The 21,123-nt window shown below is 43.8% G+C and overlaps 1 protein-coding gene across 3 annotated transcripts in view; it reads left to right on the top strand.

The window, feature by feature from the left end:
* The window catches only part of Elmo1 (engulfment and cell motility 1), a 534,626-nt gene that overhangs the window by 190,631 nt on the left and 322,872 nt on the right, over positions 1 to 21,123 (top strand). For 2 of the 3 annotated variants that reach the window (XM_052729418.1, XM_052729416.1), the window contains exons 9-14: positions 1,651 to 1,802; positions 3,975 to 4,053; positions 8,125 to 8,169; positions 9,538 to 9,588; positions 10,689 to 10,811; positions 14,143 to 14,274. In XM_052729418.1, the coding sequence (XP_052585378.1) occupies positions 1,651 to 1,802; positions 3,975 to 4,053; positions 8,125 to 8,169; positions 9,538 to 9,588; positions 10,689 to 10,811; positions 14,143 to 14,274 (582 nt within the window). The remainder of the gene's footprint in view (positions 1 to 1,650; positions 1,803 to 3,974; positions 4,054 to 8,124; positions 8,170 to 9,537; positions 9,589 to 10,688; positions 10,812 to 14,142; positions 14,275 to 21,123) is intronic. The other variant, XM_052729419.1, reaches the window with a different exon arrangement.

Genomic DNA, 21,123 nt, shown 5'->3' with positions numbered 1-21,123 from the left:
GTAATTGGATCTAGTAACGAATAAGTAAATCCTGAAGGAATGAGAAAGGAGATGAAGGCTGAGGGTGGAGGGTCTTGGCAGTATCAGCAACAGGCTCTCAGGTGGCACTCTCCCTGGACCCGAGGCACATCTCAGCAGAGGGAGGCAAGACGGGATGAGAGAATTAGTGGGAAGAAAATAAGAAGCGTTGCCAATGATCTCCCCTTATGAGTTTCCTAATAGCAGCTTGAAGAATTACACTGGGGTCATAACAAGTCACGGGGATTGAAGGGGAGGGGAGAGGACGCAAAGTCTGTCCAGAAGGGACCTCACTTAAGTATTCAGCCAGGAAAACTGTGAGGGTGACTGGACTTCTGTCAGTAAACAGTGGATTTAAAGAAAGAGAGGTGTTCACATGGAGGATTTTGTAGATTGTAACAGATGTGAGAATTGAGGCAAGAGCTTGCCAGGGACAGTAAACACATTCTAGTGAGAGGAGCTGAGATGGGCTTTTAAGGGTCTTAAAATCCCCACACACTTCCTGTAGTTCATGCTATAAAAACAGTTTGTGGAGTGTAAAACCTCCTGTCCCAGCGGTGCTTCATTACTTCCCATGGCCATGTGGATCTGGCGGGAGAGAGTCAGCGACTACCCCATCCCCTTTACCACTGGCCCTCAGATGGAGGCCATGGCATGGTAGCTGGAAATTGACAGGGCACCTCTGCATTTTATCAGGCTCAGGAATGGAGGGGGTTTGGGGGCAAGGGGTATGTGGCATAGCCCAAAGGGAGAAGCTGGTGTTGACAGAGGAAGCTGAGTGTTTACCCATCATAGAACCAAGCCAGGGAGCTTTTAAGCCTTCCTTATGTTGATGTATAATAATCACTCTTTAGTGTGAGCTGTCAACAGACAACAATAACTTATAATGAGATCTCTAAAATGAAACGTTTATGGTGCTCATTGTTAGGACTGCTATAAGCCATTGTTCTAACCCTGTGTTTTATTTCCCTTTTATATCGTGATTTATTGTATTTAGGTTTTACTGATTCATTTCTTAAAGACTATGTTTTACATGCTAAACTGTTATTTTTTAGCACTGCTAGTTTAAATGACTTCTGTTTGCTACCCCTAATAAGGAAGAGAAGAATTTGCTTTAGCCACAGGAAATTGAAAGCATAGGGAATATAATTTTTTTTTTTTATTTTTGGAATATCCAGAAAAGTGGGCAGGTGCAGAACATCACCTGTTAAGTAATATTGACAAGTACGATTTGTGTGAGTTCCCTAAGAACATAACAAAAACACAATAAGAACATAAAAGCCAGGATTATGTGGATGAAGGAGCAAGTTAGAACTTGAGAAAGAGTGGCCATTGGCAATGTTGAAATTGCTATTTTAGACAGGAGACCTTACTATGAGTCTGCTTCTGAAAGCTGAAACTCAGAATAGTAGTCCTGGGAAATCCAGTAGGATGGTCCTTACAGTGGTGGTCAGTTGTTGCTGAATCATAAGATGGATAACTGTGTTTTGTGATGCTTCATGAACATTGTTAACTCCACATGTATCTTGTTCTTTTGCGGTATGTTGCATCCTCGGTGCCTGGCTTTTCACTTCTTTGTTTGGCTTACCATCCATGCATGAGCAGTCATTTGTACCCTGATTTTGTTTTCAGATAGCAAGCTTTGTGAACAAGTCCGCCATAGACATCTCAATCCTACAGCGGTCCTTAGCCATTTTGGAGTCAATGGTTCTCAACAGCCATGACCTCTACCAAAAGGTAGCACAGGAGATCACCATTGGCCAACTCATTCCTCATCTTCAAGGGTAAGCATGCTAGGCACTCTTGTGCCATGTTTCTGGAAAACCATCACCATGATGACCTGGTAAACACTGTGTATTGGTTTAGTTACATGCACAAGAAGATTTTGATTTGGTACCAAACCAGGTGCTTCTCTTCTCTGTCATCACCCTGAAATGGCACAGTGACTCTCCCTGCTCCACATCCCCAGTCCCCAGTGCCTAGACCTTAGGACACACTCCGCTTTGGTAAAATTTTGGTAGACATTCCTTCTTATAAGAATTAATAGGATAATTTCTTCCTTAGATTCTCAACAGAGTCTGTCTCACCTTTATAATATTTTCTGTGGTACGATGAATATTTTCATAATTATTTTGGCATTTTAAATAGGAATTTTTTTGGATTTAAAATTTTTTCACATAAATTCCTTGAGAATTTCATACAATGTATTTTGATTATATCCATTCCCCTCCCCCAACTCCTCCCTGGTCTTCTCCCCTTGCTACCCACCCCACTTCCTGTTCTGTCTCTTTGAGTCCAGATTTACTTTTCTCTTCCCTTCGTGGTACTTTCTGCATTCCTGGCTTCTGTAATTAGCAGGTTATATATTGAAACCTAACAATTTGGAGCTCGGCTCCATGTGTAAGGAAGAACATGCGGCATTTATCATTTTGAGTCTGGGTTACCTTAACTAAGGAGTTTTAAAGGGAGGCTTCTTTCATCAATAAAATGATGAATGAATAAAACACATGCATTTTCTTTTCTTAAAAGCCTAATTAGGATGTGGAAGTTAGACAACTACTCTCAAACCCTACAATCTTTGGGGTTTTCCCCATCTTTCTACTCTTTGATAAACCAGAAGGATGCCTCTGATGAAAGCACCACAAGGACTTGTATTTAAATATTGGTGGCTGCTGGTGGCAAGAAACATTGTGGGCTAGCTCCCATAAGAAGGGAGTTGGCTAGAGGGTTATGAAGATGCCTTGTAGAGTCCAGAAATGGTTTAAGGAGATGTGTTTTAGAAAACACTTTGGCTAGCATCAAGGTGACCTGGTTCCCAATAACTCCACCTCTGTTCTCTCAGGTCACATTTGCTTGTTCTTAAGAATAAACCCGATTGAACCATGTGGAGTGCTGGTCTAGAGGTAATGGCAGGGCTCAATCCAGCTGTTTTCAATACATTGCAGATACTGACTTAACGTTTGTAGTATACGTTGGATGGTAATTCATTTGGAGGTAGGGGAGGGGCAGAATTTATAATCTATAATTGAAGTCAGAGAAGCTGTGGACTTTGGCCTCAGAGACTCAGCTCACTCTCCAGAGGATGGTTTTGTATGCAGCCTCACTTACAAATAACACTGGTTTCACTGTCTCTGAATGTGAACCATGTTGACTTCACTGTTAGAATTTTTACTGCTGAGTCTCAGGCCCCATTTGCAGTTCACTTCACTAAAAAAAGAGCCTGTTGTTCACCAAGTGCCACGCTAAGGATGGAGGTGCAGTGTCTACTTCTGTCTTCTGTACAGCAACCCCAGGAAACAGCGTCTTCCCCGAGTGTAGCTCTGGGGCCGGTGGATTCTGACTTGAGCCTTTACTTCCTGTTGCCACTTGGCTTCTTCCCTCAGATCTCTGTTTCCTTTGGAATGTCTGCTCCTTCCACTGAAGAGCACATTTTTAAAACAAAAATGCCAACAGTTACTGCTATTACAGTGTTTCTGTTTGCCGACAAGTTTATAGGATATATAACATTGCCATGGGAACAAAGCTGTTTCCCTTTAGATAAGCCCGGGAATGTTGAGACAGCTACAGCTGCTCTCTCACATGTATCAGGCATTGAACAGAAATCACACACACACACACACACACACACACACACACACACACACACACACACACACACACGATCCCATATTATCTGGTACTTGTTTTTAATTCAGGTAAAGAAGAGAGAGTTAGCCTATTGGCCTCATGCACTTCTAGGCGATCTCTTTTGATCAACCAGTAGAATAGTAATTGTGCATCTGCTCTTTCCAGCCCAGGCATGCTGGGAATACATTACCAGTGCTGCCTGCATTTTCTAGACACTGCCTTTCTCACCTATGACAGGACTGCTGTGTTTGTTTTTGATATTGAGTCTTCCCATGGGCTGACTCAGGGCTAGCCTCTTCTGACTTCCTGTGTTGTTTGGGTCTTTCCAGGACAGATCAAGAAATCCAGACTTACACTATTGCTGTAATCAACGCGCTTTTCCTGAAGGCCCCTGACGAGAGGAGGCAGGTGAGTCACAGTTCCTCTAGTCCTGAGACTGTGATCAGGATTGGGGCTAGTAACTCTCCTTGCAGAGATAATTTCTTCTTCCCCTCTGGGAGCTATCTACAGGTGGGTGCTACAGAGCAGCCATGCCTTGTAGGTTGGCCTGCACAAGGGAGGAGAAAGTAGCTGCAGATTCATACACACTTGGCTGTGGAGGAACATTAGGAGTGTGGGAGCAAGAAAGCCCTTTCCTGAAGTGTAATCCAGTGCATAGACAGAGATTATGAAGAGGTAGAATCAGTGTAATCCAGTGCATAGACAGAGATCATGAAGAGGTAGAATCAGTGTAATCCAGTGTATTGGCTGGGGACATGAAGAGGTAGAATCAGTGTAATTCAGTGTTTTGGCTGGGGCCATGAAGAGGTAGAAGCAGTGTAATCCAACGTACTGGCTGGGGACATGAAGAGGTAGAGCATATTGCTGCTGTGGTGGAATCAGACGTGAAAGGCCCTGAGATCTCTCATCACTGGATGTTCACTGGGGTCCCCATTTGTGGCCCAAGTAGTGGGGAGAGGGGTAGGTGAGAATGAGAAGGGACTCCTAGATTGCTCGCTGGTTGAGATCACCACTTTCAACTGTCAGGGAGCCCTTTGCTTGGTGATGTGCTTCTGCCAGCTTGTGAATGTGGCTGGGAGACTGTCAAAAGGAGGAACACCTTAAATATATCCACATTAAACTAATCATTAGATGGTCTTCTTGGTCTATAGCTTGTGTTTTTGTTTTTTAAATGGAAGAAAGGACCATTGCTGAGGTGGATTTGGAGAAAGTGCCATTTTGCTGTCTTGCAATCTAGTGCATACTTGAGGTGTATTCTGATTTAGCTGTCAATGCAGCATATGTTACCTTGACCACAGTCCTCTTCCTTTAACACCTGGATGGAAGGATGCCTCTTCCCCTCTCTAGAAAGGCCATCGAAAGCTCCACAGTGCTGCCAAGGCCTTGTTTCAGGAAGATAGAAAGACAACCTGCTCTTTCATTTATTTTATTTTTTTATTTCTAAAGGTTTTAAACTTCAGCCAATAAATGTGATAGATTCTGACTTGACTTCCATTTAGAGTTGTTAATTCACTCCAGATGCTATTCCTGCACAGTGACTTGTGCCATTTTATTCTTTTCTGTGTGAATCAAGTTCAATAAAAGGTGCCTGCTGTCCCCACCTCTGCTAGGGTAACTGGTCCCCAGGTCGGCTTTTTAAGGCGAGCTTGGCAGGTCGGGTGGAGTTGTGGGTGGGGCTGCTCTCCTGCCATTTGTTGACTGAACTCATGATAACTCCCAGGCAGCCTGGGAAGGTAGTCACAGCTCACATCATGCATTAGAGGAGCATTGTCCTTTCACTGCTCAATCAAGGACTTCTGGCAAAACCACGTGGTTCCTGGGTTGGAGTATGCGGGTGGGTTATAAACTTGCATTCTGGTCTGAACTCTTAGAAGTTGATGGAAATTTTAGATCATGGAAATGTAAGTGAAAGTATATGACTGCCCAAGGGCTAGCTCTGGTTTTTCAAGGATCTTTGGAGTTGGACTCGAGTAAGATGCACATGCCTGGTGTCCTTTTGTATCTTATACTGAACACCACTGTTACCTTATTGAATTGAATTCTCTGGCCTTGGGCTAATAGGAAATCAGATATCAATCTGTTCTGATTTTAGGCCATTGATAACAATGATGGAAATCAAAACAAATTAGGTTTGGATTCTGTAAATCATTTTTTGAAATTATACAAATGGGAATCACACTTTTTTATCAAACATTATTGTGATGGTAACAAACCATCACAAAATATAGATTAATAAACTTAAATCACTTAATAAACCAATCTAACTAACAATATAATCCAGCAGAAATTTACAGACTATTATATGACTAACTAGTATTTGAAATAAATTAGCAATAAGGTATGTACTGTCTTATAAAAAGTTAATGTTGACTCTCCAAGCCACTGAATTTAAGACTTGCTCATCAGAACAGTGATAATATTATGACTTTTAAATTTAAAATATCTGAGTGGGTTAGGAGAGCAAACCCTGAAGTTCAAGATCCAAGTTCATGACTACCTACTTTTGGACGCTCAGTGGAGGCCTGTAAAATGGGAAGTACAATACTGCTTACCTGGGTTGCTGTAGATTATGTCAGCAGCTGAGGGTGTGCACCTTTCTCCGGACCTGACCTTAGATGTAAAACAGCATTTGAACTGGTCTAAATTGATATTGGTTTTGTTTCTGACGTAATTTTCACCTTAAGGGAAAAGCATATTATTTCCATTTTACAAATGAGAAAACCAAGGCTCTAAGGGAGTAAAGAACCTGACCGGGCCACCACAGTGGTGAGAACCTGCGCTGGAAACCCAGCCTCCTACTTGCTTTTAACTGCAAAGAATCCCATGGAATGCCAGTCAAGTAGGGGTCTCCCACAGGAAAGACTTCCCAGAAGTCAAGAGGAAGTGAGGTTCACTTTCTCCCTCCAATCAGATTAAAACATTACCTAAGTGTTTGTGCTTTGAGTTTTACAGAACACTCCCTTAAAAAAAAAAATCAGTTTTTAAACCTGGGGCATTGGATCAATTCTGCTCCAGTCGAATACTTTGCCTTTCATGCCCTTTTCCTGCTTGGGGGCCAGACATGGTCGTAGCACTCCATTATCAGGATTTTACTATTTATCTAACCGTATGGAATGAATTTGGAGTGTCTAAGCTTCGGTGGCTTCCCTGGGGGTAGTGGGTGTGCTGTCCCTGCCTTGGGGAATCCTTTCTTGCTGCACAGAGGAAGGGAATTGTGCTTTGGTCTTGTGGGGGAAGGCGTGGCTGCTCAGTGGCAGATGGATCTTTGACTTTGCTGACTATTTTAATGAAAGATGTGTGGAGAAGATGGCTTCCACCTTTCTTTACAAATACTTCATGGTTTCATAAGCATATTGGAAAAGGTCTTTTAGTTAACGCATTCAGAAAAGACAAAACAAACTCAAAGTGAAGAAGGGCTGAAAGGGTCCTTCACTGGGTTCCGAGGGTGGAGCCTGTAGTTTCCACTGCTCACACACATCATGGTACTGTTTTCTCTTTCTTCTGTGTGTATTCCTTCCACTGTGCTTTTTCCCACCAAAGTTAGCCATACGATATACATGATTTTTATTTACAAAACTACTTTAAAAACCAACAGAGATACTTGTGGCCACTTTCCCATGTCACTCACTATACCTGTATCTACATTTCCCTGGGGATGTTTGTATCATTTAGGACTGTAGTATATTCCCTGCAAACTCATAATTATTCAGACAGCCATTAATATTAAACATATATCCGTGAGGAGGGCAAGGATACTTTTGTTTTCTCTCTGATCTAGCTCCTATTCTTAAGGAGAATTGTAGAAAATATTTTTGCTCTTTTATCAGTCTCTTTTTGTCTGCTCTGTGCTAGACATAATCTCTTGACTTTGGAAAGAATGAGGTGTCCTCTGTGCCCCTGAGGAGCCCCAATCAGAAGAATACTGTGAACAAATAATTAATGAGCAGATGATGAAACTATCTATTTCTTCTAAGTCACTTTTCAATTGTGTAGACCGATTTTTGTTGGTCTGATTATTGAACAGCACTTTGATTTTATCAATAACTTTACAAAGTTTTAAAAAATAATGAAAAGAGCTGTAGGATCCTTTGGTTCTTCTGTTCGTCAACTGTACCAAGAGAAGAAATATGAACTAGAAGAAGCCAGTGGCCCCATGTTTCGTTGGAAAGAGAGCACTGCTTTCTCCAGACTGGAAGGGCGGATCTTCTGGGTTGACATGCAGCTTGTTTCTGGAGGTGTCCCTGCTCCTCATTGTTTGGTTTTAAGAGCACAGAAGAGGACCTCATACTGGATTTGGACTTTAGTGCCACCGAGCCACTTAGGCTCTCCTGACAGTATACCCACCCTTTTCCAGTGCAGAGGGCCAGCAGGGGGTGAAGGCAAGGCTGCCAACTTCTAACGGAGTGCTCTGAATTTCCGCCCCCTTCTCTCCCGCTTGCTTTCCTGTCTGTGGTGCTGATGGCACTGCTGCACTGCTAGGTTGATGTAGAGAGCAATGTTGACATCCTTGACTGTCCTCTGACTGTAAGTCACCCTGTTTGCTTTGTTAGCCTCGATAAACGGGCCCGCTCTCCTGCTCTGCTCTGCCCTCCTTGCCTGTATCTCCCGTGTTAGCTTCTCTCCCCATGCTCCTGATTCCCCCAGCTTCCTGCAAATTTACTTTAATCTCGGTAGAATTTATAGTTTGCTTTATGGTAGTTTAGCGCCTTCTCCACTTGGTGAGAATTGCAATGGCAAAAATACTCCCCAGCAACCACACACAAAAAAAGAGTATTTTGGTGTCTTCCTGAATATAAGCAGTATTTTCATATTCTGTGAAAGTTTCAAGGCTGGTTCTAACTAATTTTCCCTTAGTACCTGCTGGTCAATATTCATAAAGACAATCTGTGAATCAGTCCTCTTCCCATTTGCTTCCTGTGTCTGTGATAAACGCCATGACCAAAAGCGTCTTGGGGAGGAAAGGGTTTATTTCAGCTTACAAGTTATAGTCCGTTGCTGAGGGAAGCCAGGGCAGGAACACAAGCAGGAACCATGGGGAAGTTCTTCTCACTGGCTTGCTCCCAAGCCCTTGATCAGCTGGTTTAAGCATCCCAGCCCCAACCATCTAGGGACAACACTACCTTCATCAGTTAACAATCGGGAGAATGCCCCACAGACACGCCCACAGGCAGATCTGGTTAAAGCACTACTCAGTTAAGGTTTCCTTTTCCTGGGTCTGTTCAGGTTGACAACCAAGATTAGCCAACACAAGTCCATATCAAAATCACCCCCAAGTCTTCTATCCCAGTCCAAAAATGCCAAGTGCAAAGTACAGAAGAGAGGCTGAGCCTAGCCAAGTGGGTGTGAACTCCAAGGCATGGCATCTGTCTGGGTGTTAGTCCTTCCTGACTCCAGACTCAGTTCGCTTGCATAGCTTCCTCCAAGTCTAGAGTCTGAGTTCCTCATTCTCATTTCGCACAAATGAAGATGGACTGGCTCTTGGCAGACGTTAGCTATTTGACTTTTTCTTTCTAGTTTTTGGTTGGTCTGCTTATTTAACAGTCGTTCCTTTATAAGTAAATTTGTAATGTTAAAAAAGGTAATGATAAAAGCTATGGAAGACACAGAGACAGTCTCACAGGGGCAGAACCACTTCTGTCCTTTGGAGTGTTTGAGTTTTTAATTCTTTTCTAGAAAAAAAAAAAAACAGAAATAAAAAAAAATCCTACTTTTCTTTTGGACCTGGATTTTATAATCCAAGTGGAATGTACAAAAATTGATTTAAATTGGCTATTTCCTAAGAAATACTGCTGATATACAGTTAAGAAGCACACCCCACGATGAAGTCATTCCTACCTTATTGAAGTGAATCTCTCTAACGGAAGCTTTGGTGGACATGTTTTTCTTTTACAGGAGATGGCTAATATTTTGGCTCAGAAGCAGCTGCGCTACATCATTTTAACAGTGAGTACCTGTGTGCCGAAGCCACTGTGCTGGGGAGAGATGACCTGGTGTTTGTGGGTTGCTCTGTGATTGTCACTGGAGTTTATCAGTAGGGCCAGGCCAGGAGGGGGAGGGTGTTTTAGAATTGGCAAACGGTGCTCTGCCAGCAGCTGCCTTGTGTCACTGGAGGGCAGAGTCGGCCTGCTGGGGGAAGTCAAGCAGAACATGCTCAGGGCATCGGGTTTGCTGCAGGCATCTCAGCTTAGCTTTGCAGGAAAAGGAAACCTGCAATTCCTTGGCTCAAAACCATCCACCCATATGACCTCGTTCTGTTTTTGATGAGGAAGCTAGTTGGAAGTATGGAAGGTCCTTAAACTTCAGTGGAAAAGAAGCTCACAGAGTTAACCTTGCCCATATTTAGAGACAAACCAAACAGAAAGGGTTTTTACTACGTCCTTACCAGTTATTGGAAGGAAGCAAGCTTAATGTTTACCAAACTACCAAGCAGCAACAACCCAATCTGATGTTATCATTCTGGAGTTCAACAAGCTTAAACACACACATACACACTTACTTGATGTTTTACCATTGTTCAGGTATAGAGACGAAAACAGATCAAAAGGCCACTGACACTATAAAGAAAGCTTGTGACTTAAATTTCACCAAAAGAGTGGCATGCCCTACAAGAAGGGATGTGCCATACCATAGGAGGCACATAAGAAGGAGGACCCAGGATACAAGAGAATCCAGGAAAATGTGCACCAGAGCCTGCACTGTGGTTTCCTAGGGAAGGGGTGCTTCAAGGAACACGTTCAGGTTCAGCAATGGCTAGCTGGGTGACTTCAGTGGGCTGTGGAGTTTATGGGCTGGCTGTGTCTAGGCTGAGGGGACCTGGCTCTGGCTGTTCAAGACACTGGAGGGTAGCCACAGCCCTCCTTGTTTGTGTATGAAAGTTGCCCCCCTGTGTTCTCTCGACAAATTATCTGGGCCTGGGGCTTGGGTGCAAGTTCTTCAGGATAAGGAAGGTCTTACATCTCAGAATCATGACAAGAGTCAGCTGTGTGGTTTGAATCGTTTCTTTACTAATTTTTAAAAATACAATTTGTCAACCGTGTCTCTAGCATGTCATCCGAGCACAGCGGGCCATCAACAACGAGATGGCACACCAGTTATATGTTCTCCAAGTGCTGACCTTTAACCTTCTGGAAGACAGGATGATGACCAAGATGGACCCCCAGGACCAGGTGGGTGGCTGCTCCACACTAGTGAGAACAATGACTGATGGAGAAACCGTCATCAAATACCCGTCCATGAGCTACCCTGAGATCAGGAGTTTCATGTGATTTTATAATTGTTTTACTGTCATCTTAGGCCTTGGGTATGTGGCTTTAAAGTCTAGTGACCCTAGGATCAGCGAGTAAAATGAATGGGTTATTCCATGAGGCCCTGTGCGAGCGCATTTTCTTCCTTTATGACTGAGAGCTTGAGGGAGAGCCCTGGGCTCTTGACCATAATCCATTAAATGGAGTCAAGTTCCCAGACAACTGACGGGGCGTGGAAGGCCATGCGGGGCATCAGTTCTTCAAGTGGGGAACAGTTTCCAGTCTCCAGTAACTAAGACCATGGACAGAAAAGAAAGACCTCTTCCTTTTCCCTGGTGAACCCTCATTTCCAGGCTGACTTTTTTGTTGGCTGGCTGTTTTCTCTAACTCCCCGCTACCTCTCTCACTGTATATAGAACATTCTGTCTCCATCCAGAAGGCTTTGAGGGAGCTTCCCTGTAAGAGGGTACAGTGAGAGGAAACAGCTGGGACCACCCCTCCCCCACCCCCTCCCACCCCCTCCCGCTGTACACATTTTCAACTCAAACAGTGCTGCAGCTCTGGAAAGGAAAACATTCATTATTGGCACGTGAGGGCCTGATCTATTGCAGATGTGGATGGAGCTGCACGTGTGGAGTGTGTGACTCTGCAGCACTTCATTCATGGTGAGAGGCCATGTGATGAAGAGTGATGGAGGGGCTTGGATAGGTCAATAACTGTGCCTCATGTTTTTACCAGGCCAAGCATGGTAATCCCAGGGAGACAAGTCAGTTATATTGTTGCTAGGACAAAGGGAGATCAGTGCATCTGAATATGGAGAGAGGAGATCAGTGCATCTGAATATGGAGAGGGAGATCAGTGCATCTGAATATGGAGAGAGGAGATCAGTGCATCTGAATATGGAGAGAGGAGATCAGTGCATCTGAACATGGAGAGAGGAGATCAGTGCATCTGAATATGGAGAGAGGAGATCAGTGCATCTGAATATGGAGAGAGGAGATCAGTGCATCTGAATATGGAGAGGGAGATAGTGCATCTGAATATGGAGAGAGGAGATCAGTGCATCTGAACATGGAGAGAGGAGATCAGTGCATCTGAATAAGGAGAGAGGAGATCAGTGTATCTGAATATGGAGAGAGGAGATCAGTGCATCTGAATATGGAGAGGGAGATAGTGCATCTGAATATGGAGAGGGAGATCAGTGCATCTGAATATGGAGAGGGAGATAGTGCATCTGAACATGGAGAGAGGAGATCAGTGCATCTGAACATGGAGAGAGGGAGATCAGTGCATCTGAATATGGAGAGAGGAGATCAGTGCATCTGAATATGGAGAGGGAGATCAGTGCATCTGAACATGGAGAGAGGAGATCAGTGCATCTGAATATGGAGAGGGAGATAGTGCATCTGAATATGGAGAGGGAGATCAGTGCATCTGAACATGGAGAGAGGAGATCAGTGCATCTGAATATGGAGAGAGGAGATCAGTGCATCTGAATATGGAGAGGGAGATAGTGCATCTGAATATGGAGAGGGAGATAGTGCATCTGAACATGGAGAGAGGAGATCAGTGCATCTGAATATGGAGAGGGAGATAGTGCATCTGAATATGGAGAGGGAGATAGTGCATCTGAACATGGAGAGAGGAGATCAGTGCATCTGAATATGGAGAGGGAGATAGTGCATCTGAATATGGAGAGGGAGATCAGTGCATCTGAACATGGAGAGAGGAGATCAGTGCATCTGAATATGGAGAGAGGAGATCAGTGCATCTGAATATGGAGAGGGAGATAGTGCATCTGAATATGGAGAGGGAGATAGTGCATCTGAACATGGAGAGAGGAGATCAGTGCATCTGAATATGGAGAGAGGAGATCAGTGCATATTAATATGAAAACAACACTCTTTGTAAATAAATTCTTCCTCTTGTTTATTGAAAAAAGGCACATAGCATAATTGATCATTTTAACTAGTAACCACATCCACATTGTTGTAAATCTCCCTGCATTCATCTCGAGGCCTCTTTTTATGGTGCCAAACTGCATTTCTGTGCCCATCCAGCCGTACTTGCTCCTCCCATTGCCCCCTCTCATCTGGCTCCTTCTAAATCACTGCTCTGCCTTCTGTTCCTATTAATCGACTACTTTAGGAAGACCCGATAAGTAGAAAAAAGCGACTTGCCACTTTGTATCTAGCCTATTCTACTCTAAACTTTTTATTATAGTTTTTCATTTTTTAGATTATAATATAATTAATTACATTATTTCCCCCTCCCATTCCTCCCTCCAGCCCCTCCTATGTACCCACTTCCCTTGTTCTCCAATTCATGGCCTCTTTTTCTTTAGCTCTTGTATGTGTATGTGTGTGTGTGTATTTCTAAATACATAAATACAACCTTCTCCATCCATATAATGTTACTTGTTTGTATGTGTGATTTCAGGGCTGACTATTTGGAATTAGATAACCAATTGGTATGCTCTTCCCTGGGGAAGACTATTTCCCCCACTCTTAGTATTCTTCAGTTACCTGTGGTTATTTGTCTGGGGTTGAGGCCTCATGAGCTCTCCCCTCCACATTAGCATGTCTATTGGTGTGTTTGTTTGGGTGTTCTTTGGGCAGCCCTGTTGGTGATCCTTCCTGGTTATAGCTTCCCTGACATTTCTAGGAGACACAGTCTTCCAGCCTATTTGTAAGGTTCTTCTGTATGCTAATGCATTAGAAATTGGCTCCTATCTGAGGCTGTGCAACATCCCACTGTATACTCACCCCTGGAAGGACACATGGCATTGCTTCTGTCTTTGGTTCTCCCTTTTGTTTTTATGGCGTGCTAGTTTCCATGAAGTCAGGCCTTGGTGGAATGAGCGATCCCTTGTAGCTCAGATCCTGCTCGAGAACCTTGTGTGCCTCTTAATTTGTTTCAAACAGAACATTACTCACGGATTCTCCAAGTTAGCCTTCTCCAATCCCAGCCCTCCCACTGTATTTGGGGCTTTTATGTAGGACCGCCCTAGATAATATTTATCAGTACTCCCAATGACTTGGCCAAAGGATAACTGCAGATTAATGCCAAGCCTGAGCAGCCCAGAGAGGAGTCTGCAGAGCTCCAACTTAGGACATGGCTTTTCTCTCTTCTGCTTCGCCTGGATGCAGTGATTCATTTAGACTCTGGGGAAAGTGGGAGTCTTATGTCACATCACACAGTGAAAGCAGCTTTCTCTTTTGCCTCTTTTTCCTTCCCTCTCTGACTCCTTCAGGCTCAAAGAGACATCATATTTGAACTTCGAAGAATTGCTTTTGATGCGGAGTCTGAACCTAGTAACAGCAGCGGCAGCATGGAGAAGCGCAAGTCCATGTACACGCGGGATTATAAGAAACTTGGCTTCATTGTGAGTACTCTGCCTCCAGTAAGCTCTCTCCTCCCACCCTCCCCATCTGACCTCAGTCACATCGAACGTGTGGTCCTCTTGTGCTTTACAGAATAGTTTCCACAGTTCCAGATGTTTAGCTGGTTTAAATAGGATCACACGAAAAGCTCTTCTGGCTGCAGAGAAATGGAATAAGTTACACAAGTGTGACTAATACTTCGCTTGTTTATCCAGTTCTGATGAAGTGTAACCGAGAGGAGTTAGCCCGGAACGCATTGAGCCTTCGTGAGCCTCCTGCATAAGATGCTGTGGTTCTCCCGAGTTGAATGAATGATGACAGTTCTAGGATGCATCTCATTATTGGGTTGGTGATTGGATTACTCACACATGTTGATTCCATCAAAGATTTCTATCTAGAGAAAGCTGGAAGTCTCCTGGAACTGAGTCATGATGAGATTTAGAGATAGTTTTTTTTTCCCGAAGTGTTATTTTGCTACAAATGTTAATGGATTGTTTTCACACACACACACACACACACACACACACACACACACACACACACACTGATGTTACAATTCAGAACACAACATGTCTTGAATCTAATCTACTGTTATGGTTGTGGCCTGCCATCTACTCTAACACAAATGTCATTAGTTTGGGAGTGGCCTTTAGCTAACTTGATTAATTCTGCAGTTGTAAAATTAGGTTTCCATTTTAACCTCCATCATTAATTACACAAATAAGATTTTGGTTTTAGTGGTTTTTATTTCAGAAAGTCTTTCCTGGAAAAATAATCTCAACTGGTTTTTGATTGTGCCAAATTGCTTTCAATAAGCATCCAGTGGGTCAAAGTAACCATTTTTCAACCTTCTATAATGTCTCTTTAAAAAAAAAAAACCAAACTCCAAGCTACTGGTTGTATAGTATGAATCTTTCTAAATAAGAATATTTAATGGTAACATATTCAACTTTACAGCTTACTTAAAAATGTTTCTGGCCGTGTTTATTCCACCATCTCATATCTTTAGTCCTGATGGTTCCTCTGATACTTTAAATGAAGTGAATTGGCGGATGAGACTTCTCTGCATCTTGGGATCTATGGATGTCACCTCCCTGACCTTTGTGTGGCCCTTTCCCAAGGACACAGCCCAGTTAAGGTGACAGCATCTACCTCCACTGCCTTCCAAGTTTTACTTGGAAGCAGTGTGGGATCATCTGGTCTTTTTTACCCACAAATCATCACAATTGCCACATGGAACTCATCCCGGCACCGATTTTTCTTGAATCATGTACCAATTATTAACTAAGTGCTCTTTCTGTGTACTGTTTATCTGGCAAGGTCTTGGTAGACCTAGAATGCAGCAAGGAGGCCAGAGGAGAGAAAAAAGCCTCGGATGCTGGGTTTCTCTGAGAGTGAAGTCAGGGTGCGTGGGTGTGTGTGGGGGGCCATGAAGAGTCACCCTTGGTGTTTTCGGCCTGTGTATCTATATCATGAGACAAGAGATGAGCGATTTTTCCTCAGTGTTGTTTTATCTGTCTTAGCATTATTGGTAAATCCTTATCCACTTCCGTTTTCAGGTGTAGGTGGCTCTTGGCCTCTGTCTTGTGAGTGTTCTTTTTCCTAAGTATGTGATGGGCAAAGATGGAGCTTTTTCACCGAAAGTCATTCGATGTGATTCTCAACTTTATGCAGCACTTGCCCTGAAGACTAAAAAGTTATTTTAGGGGGAAAATACTTTCAACTAAAGAATAGCCCAAAGGGAATGCTGCTTCCCTTGACTGTTATTCCCATGATTCTTTAATTTTCATTTTAAAAACCTCCCTAGAAGTATCTCCCCAGGCCCAGGCCATGGTCTTGCATCAGAGGGTTGAGAAATTGGAAAGACTGTTGAGTAATGATCTATGCTGGAAATGAGCCAAGAATCTTGACAAGCTGATGCTTCACTGTGGAACACCCGGCCTGGCAGAATCAAGCCTGGGTGCCGATTCACAGGCTCATTCTGCCACCTAGCGGCCGCTCTGTAGAAGCGCTGCAGGCTGGTTGACAACTTTCCCCACCCACTATGGTCTCGGCAGACCTGTGTTGAATTCTTTCTGTGCTTCCAAAAGAAAGACCATCCTGTCGGTCAAAACTCTGAACTTGAAAGAACAGTCTTTCTTTGATCTTTGGATGATATTTGTATCTCTTTGAATAAAAGTTGGATATATAAGAGAAGTTTAATTTCTTGTTTTATTTCTCCCAAATAGCTAGCCCAGGAAGCAGGAAGTTGACAGATTCTTAAGAGTCCACACAGGGCAGATTTGAGCTTCTGTTTTCTTGCTTCTGAGCCATGGGCTCTGATGCCTGCCTTTTAACATGTATGTAATGAGCTCCCTCGGCTGCGAACTGGGCAGCAGCTTTTGGTTTCAAAGTTACTGAAGGCTCCCACAAGAGTGAGTCGACAGGGAGCTAAGCTGAGCCGACAAGGAGCTTAGTTGTGTCAGAGACCATCTTCGTTTTGGGAAGCACATCTCTTGGAAACCACAGGCACAGGCAGTGTTCGGAGTTTTCCCAGTGTATTAATCAGGGTTCACTACAGAACCAACAGGCTGTGAGGCTGTGTGTGTGTGTGTGTGTGTGTGTGTGTGTGTGTGTGTGTGTGTGTGTGCATTAAGTCAGCTTTAAAATAGTCACTACAGCAAATCATACCGGAGAAGCTGAGAACCTGGTAGTTACTTGGTTCTTGAGGCTGGTGCCTCAGCACTCGGGCTAGTCATACTGCAGTTGCCTCTCACGGAGGGGAGATTGCCAGTAGTAGACTCCAGTCTATACTGTGAGGTGCCCCAGGAGTCCCAGCCTGGCACCAGAAGACTGACAATTCCCTGGAAAGCCCTCTGGTCCCTAGCCCATCATGAAAGCTCTTGAAAGCACTGGTTCTGCTGCCAACCAAGGTGGCAGCAGAGAAGTACCCGGGCAAGTCAGCTCAACTGCAGAGGGACTTTTTTTTTTAAAAGAATGACAGTTTGATGGAGGGGGTAGATAGATTTCACACTCCTTAGCCCAGCATCCCAAAAGAACAGGGCTTCCTAATAAGATAGTTCTAAAATATACATCTATTTTTAGACAGTGTCTCACTATATAGTCCCAAATTTCAGAATCTCGATGCAAAGTTACTGTGTGGCTTGTAACAATGGAGAAAAACAGATCCCTTTGCAATGGAACCGCTTGATCTTGTAAGATGGTGATGAGTCCTAGTGTCAAAGGGCCAGGTCCCCGTGGGAGAAGCCGCCAGGGGAGCTGGATGCTGACGTCCTTACTGAAATGGAGGAGTCTAGAGGCCATCTGTAGAAGACCCTCCAGGGCACGAACAGCACCTCACTGCCTGTAAAGACTGTAGGGGCAGTTTCAATGCTTGGTGACAATTGTAGCCCTGGCCAGGGCTTGTCAGAGTTTCTTCCTGACTTGACTTTGAATGTGTGGATTTGTGAATTGAGAATTTGCTGCGATCCGTCCTTGAGGCAAGCATTAGCAGCTGCCGCAAGCCTTTCTTTCTACTTCCTTCTCAGTCCGGGCAGATAATTGATTCAACTTTTTTTTTGTGCCTCCCCATCTCCCCATTTCATTACCTCAACTAAGAATAAACTAAACTTTAAAAAAAAAATCTGGCTTTCAACCATGGTAATTTGCTTTACTGTGAGAAATTTTAGACATTTCCTTTAACTTTTTCATAGTCATCCTTAAAAAAAAAAAGGCAGAAAATATCATCAGTGGTCTGGGGAGATGACTCAGAGGTTAAGAGCACTGGCTGCTCTTCCAGAGGTCCTGAGTTCAATTCCCAGTACCTACATGGTGACTCACAACCATTTATAATAGGACCTGATGCCCTCTTCTGGCCTGCAGGCATACATCAGAGCACGCATATATATTCCAAAAAAGAAAAGATAATCAGTGATATGCAGTATATTTCCTCAGAGTTAATATTCATGTTCAGATATTCAGGAGACTGTCTTCTTGAGTGACAGCAGGTAATTATGCGCTTACACAGATATGATTATAGATAATTACACTTGCACTGCTTACTGTCATCTGGACACATCTTCCTGAGAGGGGAGGGCAGGGAATGAAGTGAACTGGCTTTATTTGTACCGCCCTCCCTTTGCTTCCCGGTCCCCACACTGCAGAAGGCCGCAGCATTGTTTTTAAAATGCTATTAGATGTAACTGTTAGGAGAACGCCACATTGAGATTAAACGTGGCGTTTGGATTCAGGTTGCTCATTTCTCACTCTCCCTTTTAGACTGAGTGCTAATGTAAATCAGTTCCCCTTTCTCTCTCTCTGTTAAGCCTTCAAATAAGATAGCTATTTGAAGCTCGGTGGTAGATCATTTGATCAGCATATTTAAAGGCCTTGGGCTCAGTTTCCCTGAGCTGCTAATTAGAAAATACATAAATAAAAATAAGGAAGGTATAATAACCGTCTCTATCAATAAATTGTGTATACTAAATTATCAGAAACCCCCATGGAAACAATCTGTGAATCTAGATGGTTTTATTATGAAGTTATGAAAGTGACTGCTGCTGTTATTGAAATGGCACCCAGTGACTCACAACACTGTGACATGCAGTGATGGGAAAATGTGAAAACTGTCCTGGGCTTAGGGAGGGAGTGCGCTGTGCACTTGGTAAAGGGCTGATCTTTTGCATGTCCATTGTTTACATTAGATAGAAAGGAAAAGAGTAGAGATGACTTTGGAAGTGAGGGAAAGATTATAAAGATTTTTAAATTCAAAAAGGGTTGGAAATACAGTCAATCCTCATTACTCATGGTTTCCATACTTGAAAATTCTCCTATTTGTCCAAATTTACTTGTAATGTCAACATGAATATTCCAGGTGCTTTTCAATGTCATGTCTTACACATACTGGCCCCCAGCTGCTGAAGTCACGTTTGGATGAAATGCGACCAACACTGAGCAGACTCGTGTGTCAGCCCTCACGCTGCAAACAGACTTGCTGCAGCCTATCTCACATCCTTCCCTTCCCGTTGTTAACATTGCCTTTTAAAATGGCGCAGCACTGAATTCTTGGCTGGGGTTCCTAGGTAGAAGGAGGCTTTGATGTGCTGTATGGAGAAAATGCAGAGTGTGTGTTTTAGGCATGGATCACAATGCAGTTGGCTATGTGCTGGATGAAACAAATGAGCCCTCAGTATTAAACAAGATGTCTTTAAATGCAAGCGCACTTAAACCAGGCTATAGAGTACTGTATAGTTACCGACAACCAACATTCTGGGTCCAGAGGCTCACATGCGCTAGTCCTGTGCTGCCCCGAGGAGCCATGGAGTTGTGAGTTTTGAGTTCGCAGCGCCTTGTGAAGCGTACCTGAGAAGGTGAGATTGTTCAGTGGGTAAAGGTGCTCGTTGCCAAGCCTGAAGACCTGGGTAGGAGCCCTGGGACCCACAAGGAGAGGAGTGACTCAGGCAGGTTGTCCTCAGATCTCCGTGTGTGTGCTGTGCATACACGCATGCATGCACACACATACACTGAATGGATTTTTTTAATTGAAAAAAAGTCGTAAGTGCTTTTAATAAGGAGAATCAGATGTACTTGGCTGTCCTTGTGTAGCCACAGAGGTGTGTCCTAGAGGATCCTGTCTGCAGAAAGTGGAGAGGAACAAACCCTGGTGGTAGGGTTTCTGCATACACTTCATGATGGAGGAACAGTACAGGAATGGGGTGTGGGAAGGACACCATACGGTGGATTGATTCAGGTATTTCGAAGCAGAAAAAGGCTTGGAAAATGCTTCGCTGCTAACCTAATATCCCAGCCATGCAACTGGATGGATTTTCTCTAAAACTTTTGTAGGTCGAGCGCTGAACCTGTAGCAGCCTGTCTGCTGTTCTAGCATGGTGCTCACCGCCAGGGTGTGATCAGGTTTGCTCACCGCCAGTGTGACTCAGTCTCTTTGAACTCAAGGACAGCACTAGTAAGCGTGGCTAACACATTTGCAGGTCAGAGAAATTAAGCTGTGACACCGACCTCACTTTTATGGTGTTCGTCTCCCGTTTGCATGAAGGAGTTTATGGAAAGCACAGTGTGGAATGAGCTTTGTTGGAAATGGAACCACTTTCCCGCTGGAACAATGTGACAATAGGGTGGCATTATTAGTCTGTCCTCTGGCTTGTATCTTAGTTACATATGTGCCCATAAACAACTGGACAGTAAAATGTTTCAGGCTCATCATGCTTCTTAAAATTCCATACATTTTAGTTCTATAGAATTCTGGAGGTCCCTGGGTACTCACCAAGGAGATCCTGGCTAATATTTGTAAGGATACACGCTCTGCCTAGTTCTTCCTACCCAGAGAACCCATGGGGGATGCAGACAAAGGGATTTTCAGAAATGTAGTATGTGGTTCCTGTGTTTCTTTTATTTCTGTTTATTCTCTTTTCTTGTTTTAGACAGAGTCTCACTATGTAGCCTTGGCTGGCTTGAAACTTGCTGTGTAGACCAGGGTAACCTTGAACTCATGGAGAACCACTCATCTCTGCCTCTAGAGTGCTGGGATTGAAGGCCTGCAACACCATGCCCAGCTTTGTGTATGGTTCTGGTGAACTCACAAGTGGATACTGTGTGGGCCTGGTTCTTGGGGAACAGTTCTTACACGATGCCCAGCTTTGTGTATGGTTCTGGTGAACTCAAAGGCAGATCCTGTGTGGGCCTGTTTCTTGAGGAACAGGTCTTAGCTCTCTCAACCTCCTGATGCTTCACCTGGTCATACACCCTCTTTCCCATCTGGCATGCTGCACACCCCAGTTCTAATCATTTCTGGGTCCAATCTTATTTCAAGTTGAGGCAACATGGACTTAAACCGAGAACATGAATTTGAGCGG

Source organism: Peromyscus californicus, unplaced genomic scaffold, assembly GCF_007827085.1.
Source record: "Peromyscus californicus insignis strain IS unplaced genomic scaffold, ASM782708v3 Scaffold_8__1_contigs__length_139910024, whole genome shotgun sequence".
Classification (NCBI taxonomy): domain Eukaryota; kingdom Metazoa; phylum Chordata; class Mammalia; order Rodentia; family Cricetidae; genus Peromyscus; species Peromyscus californicus.
The sequence above is the reverse complement of the archived record's forward strand: the minus strand, read 5'-3'. Positions and strand labels throughout refer to the sequence as shown.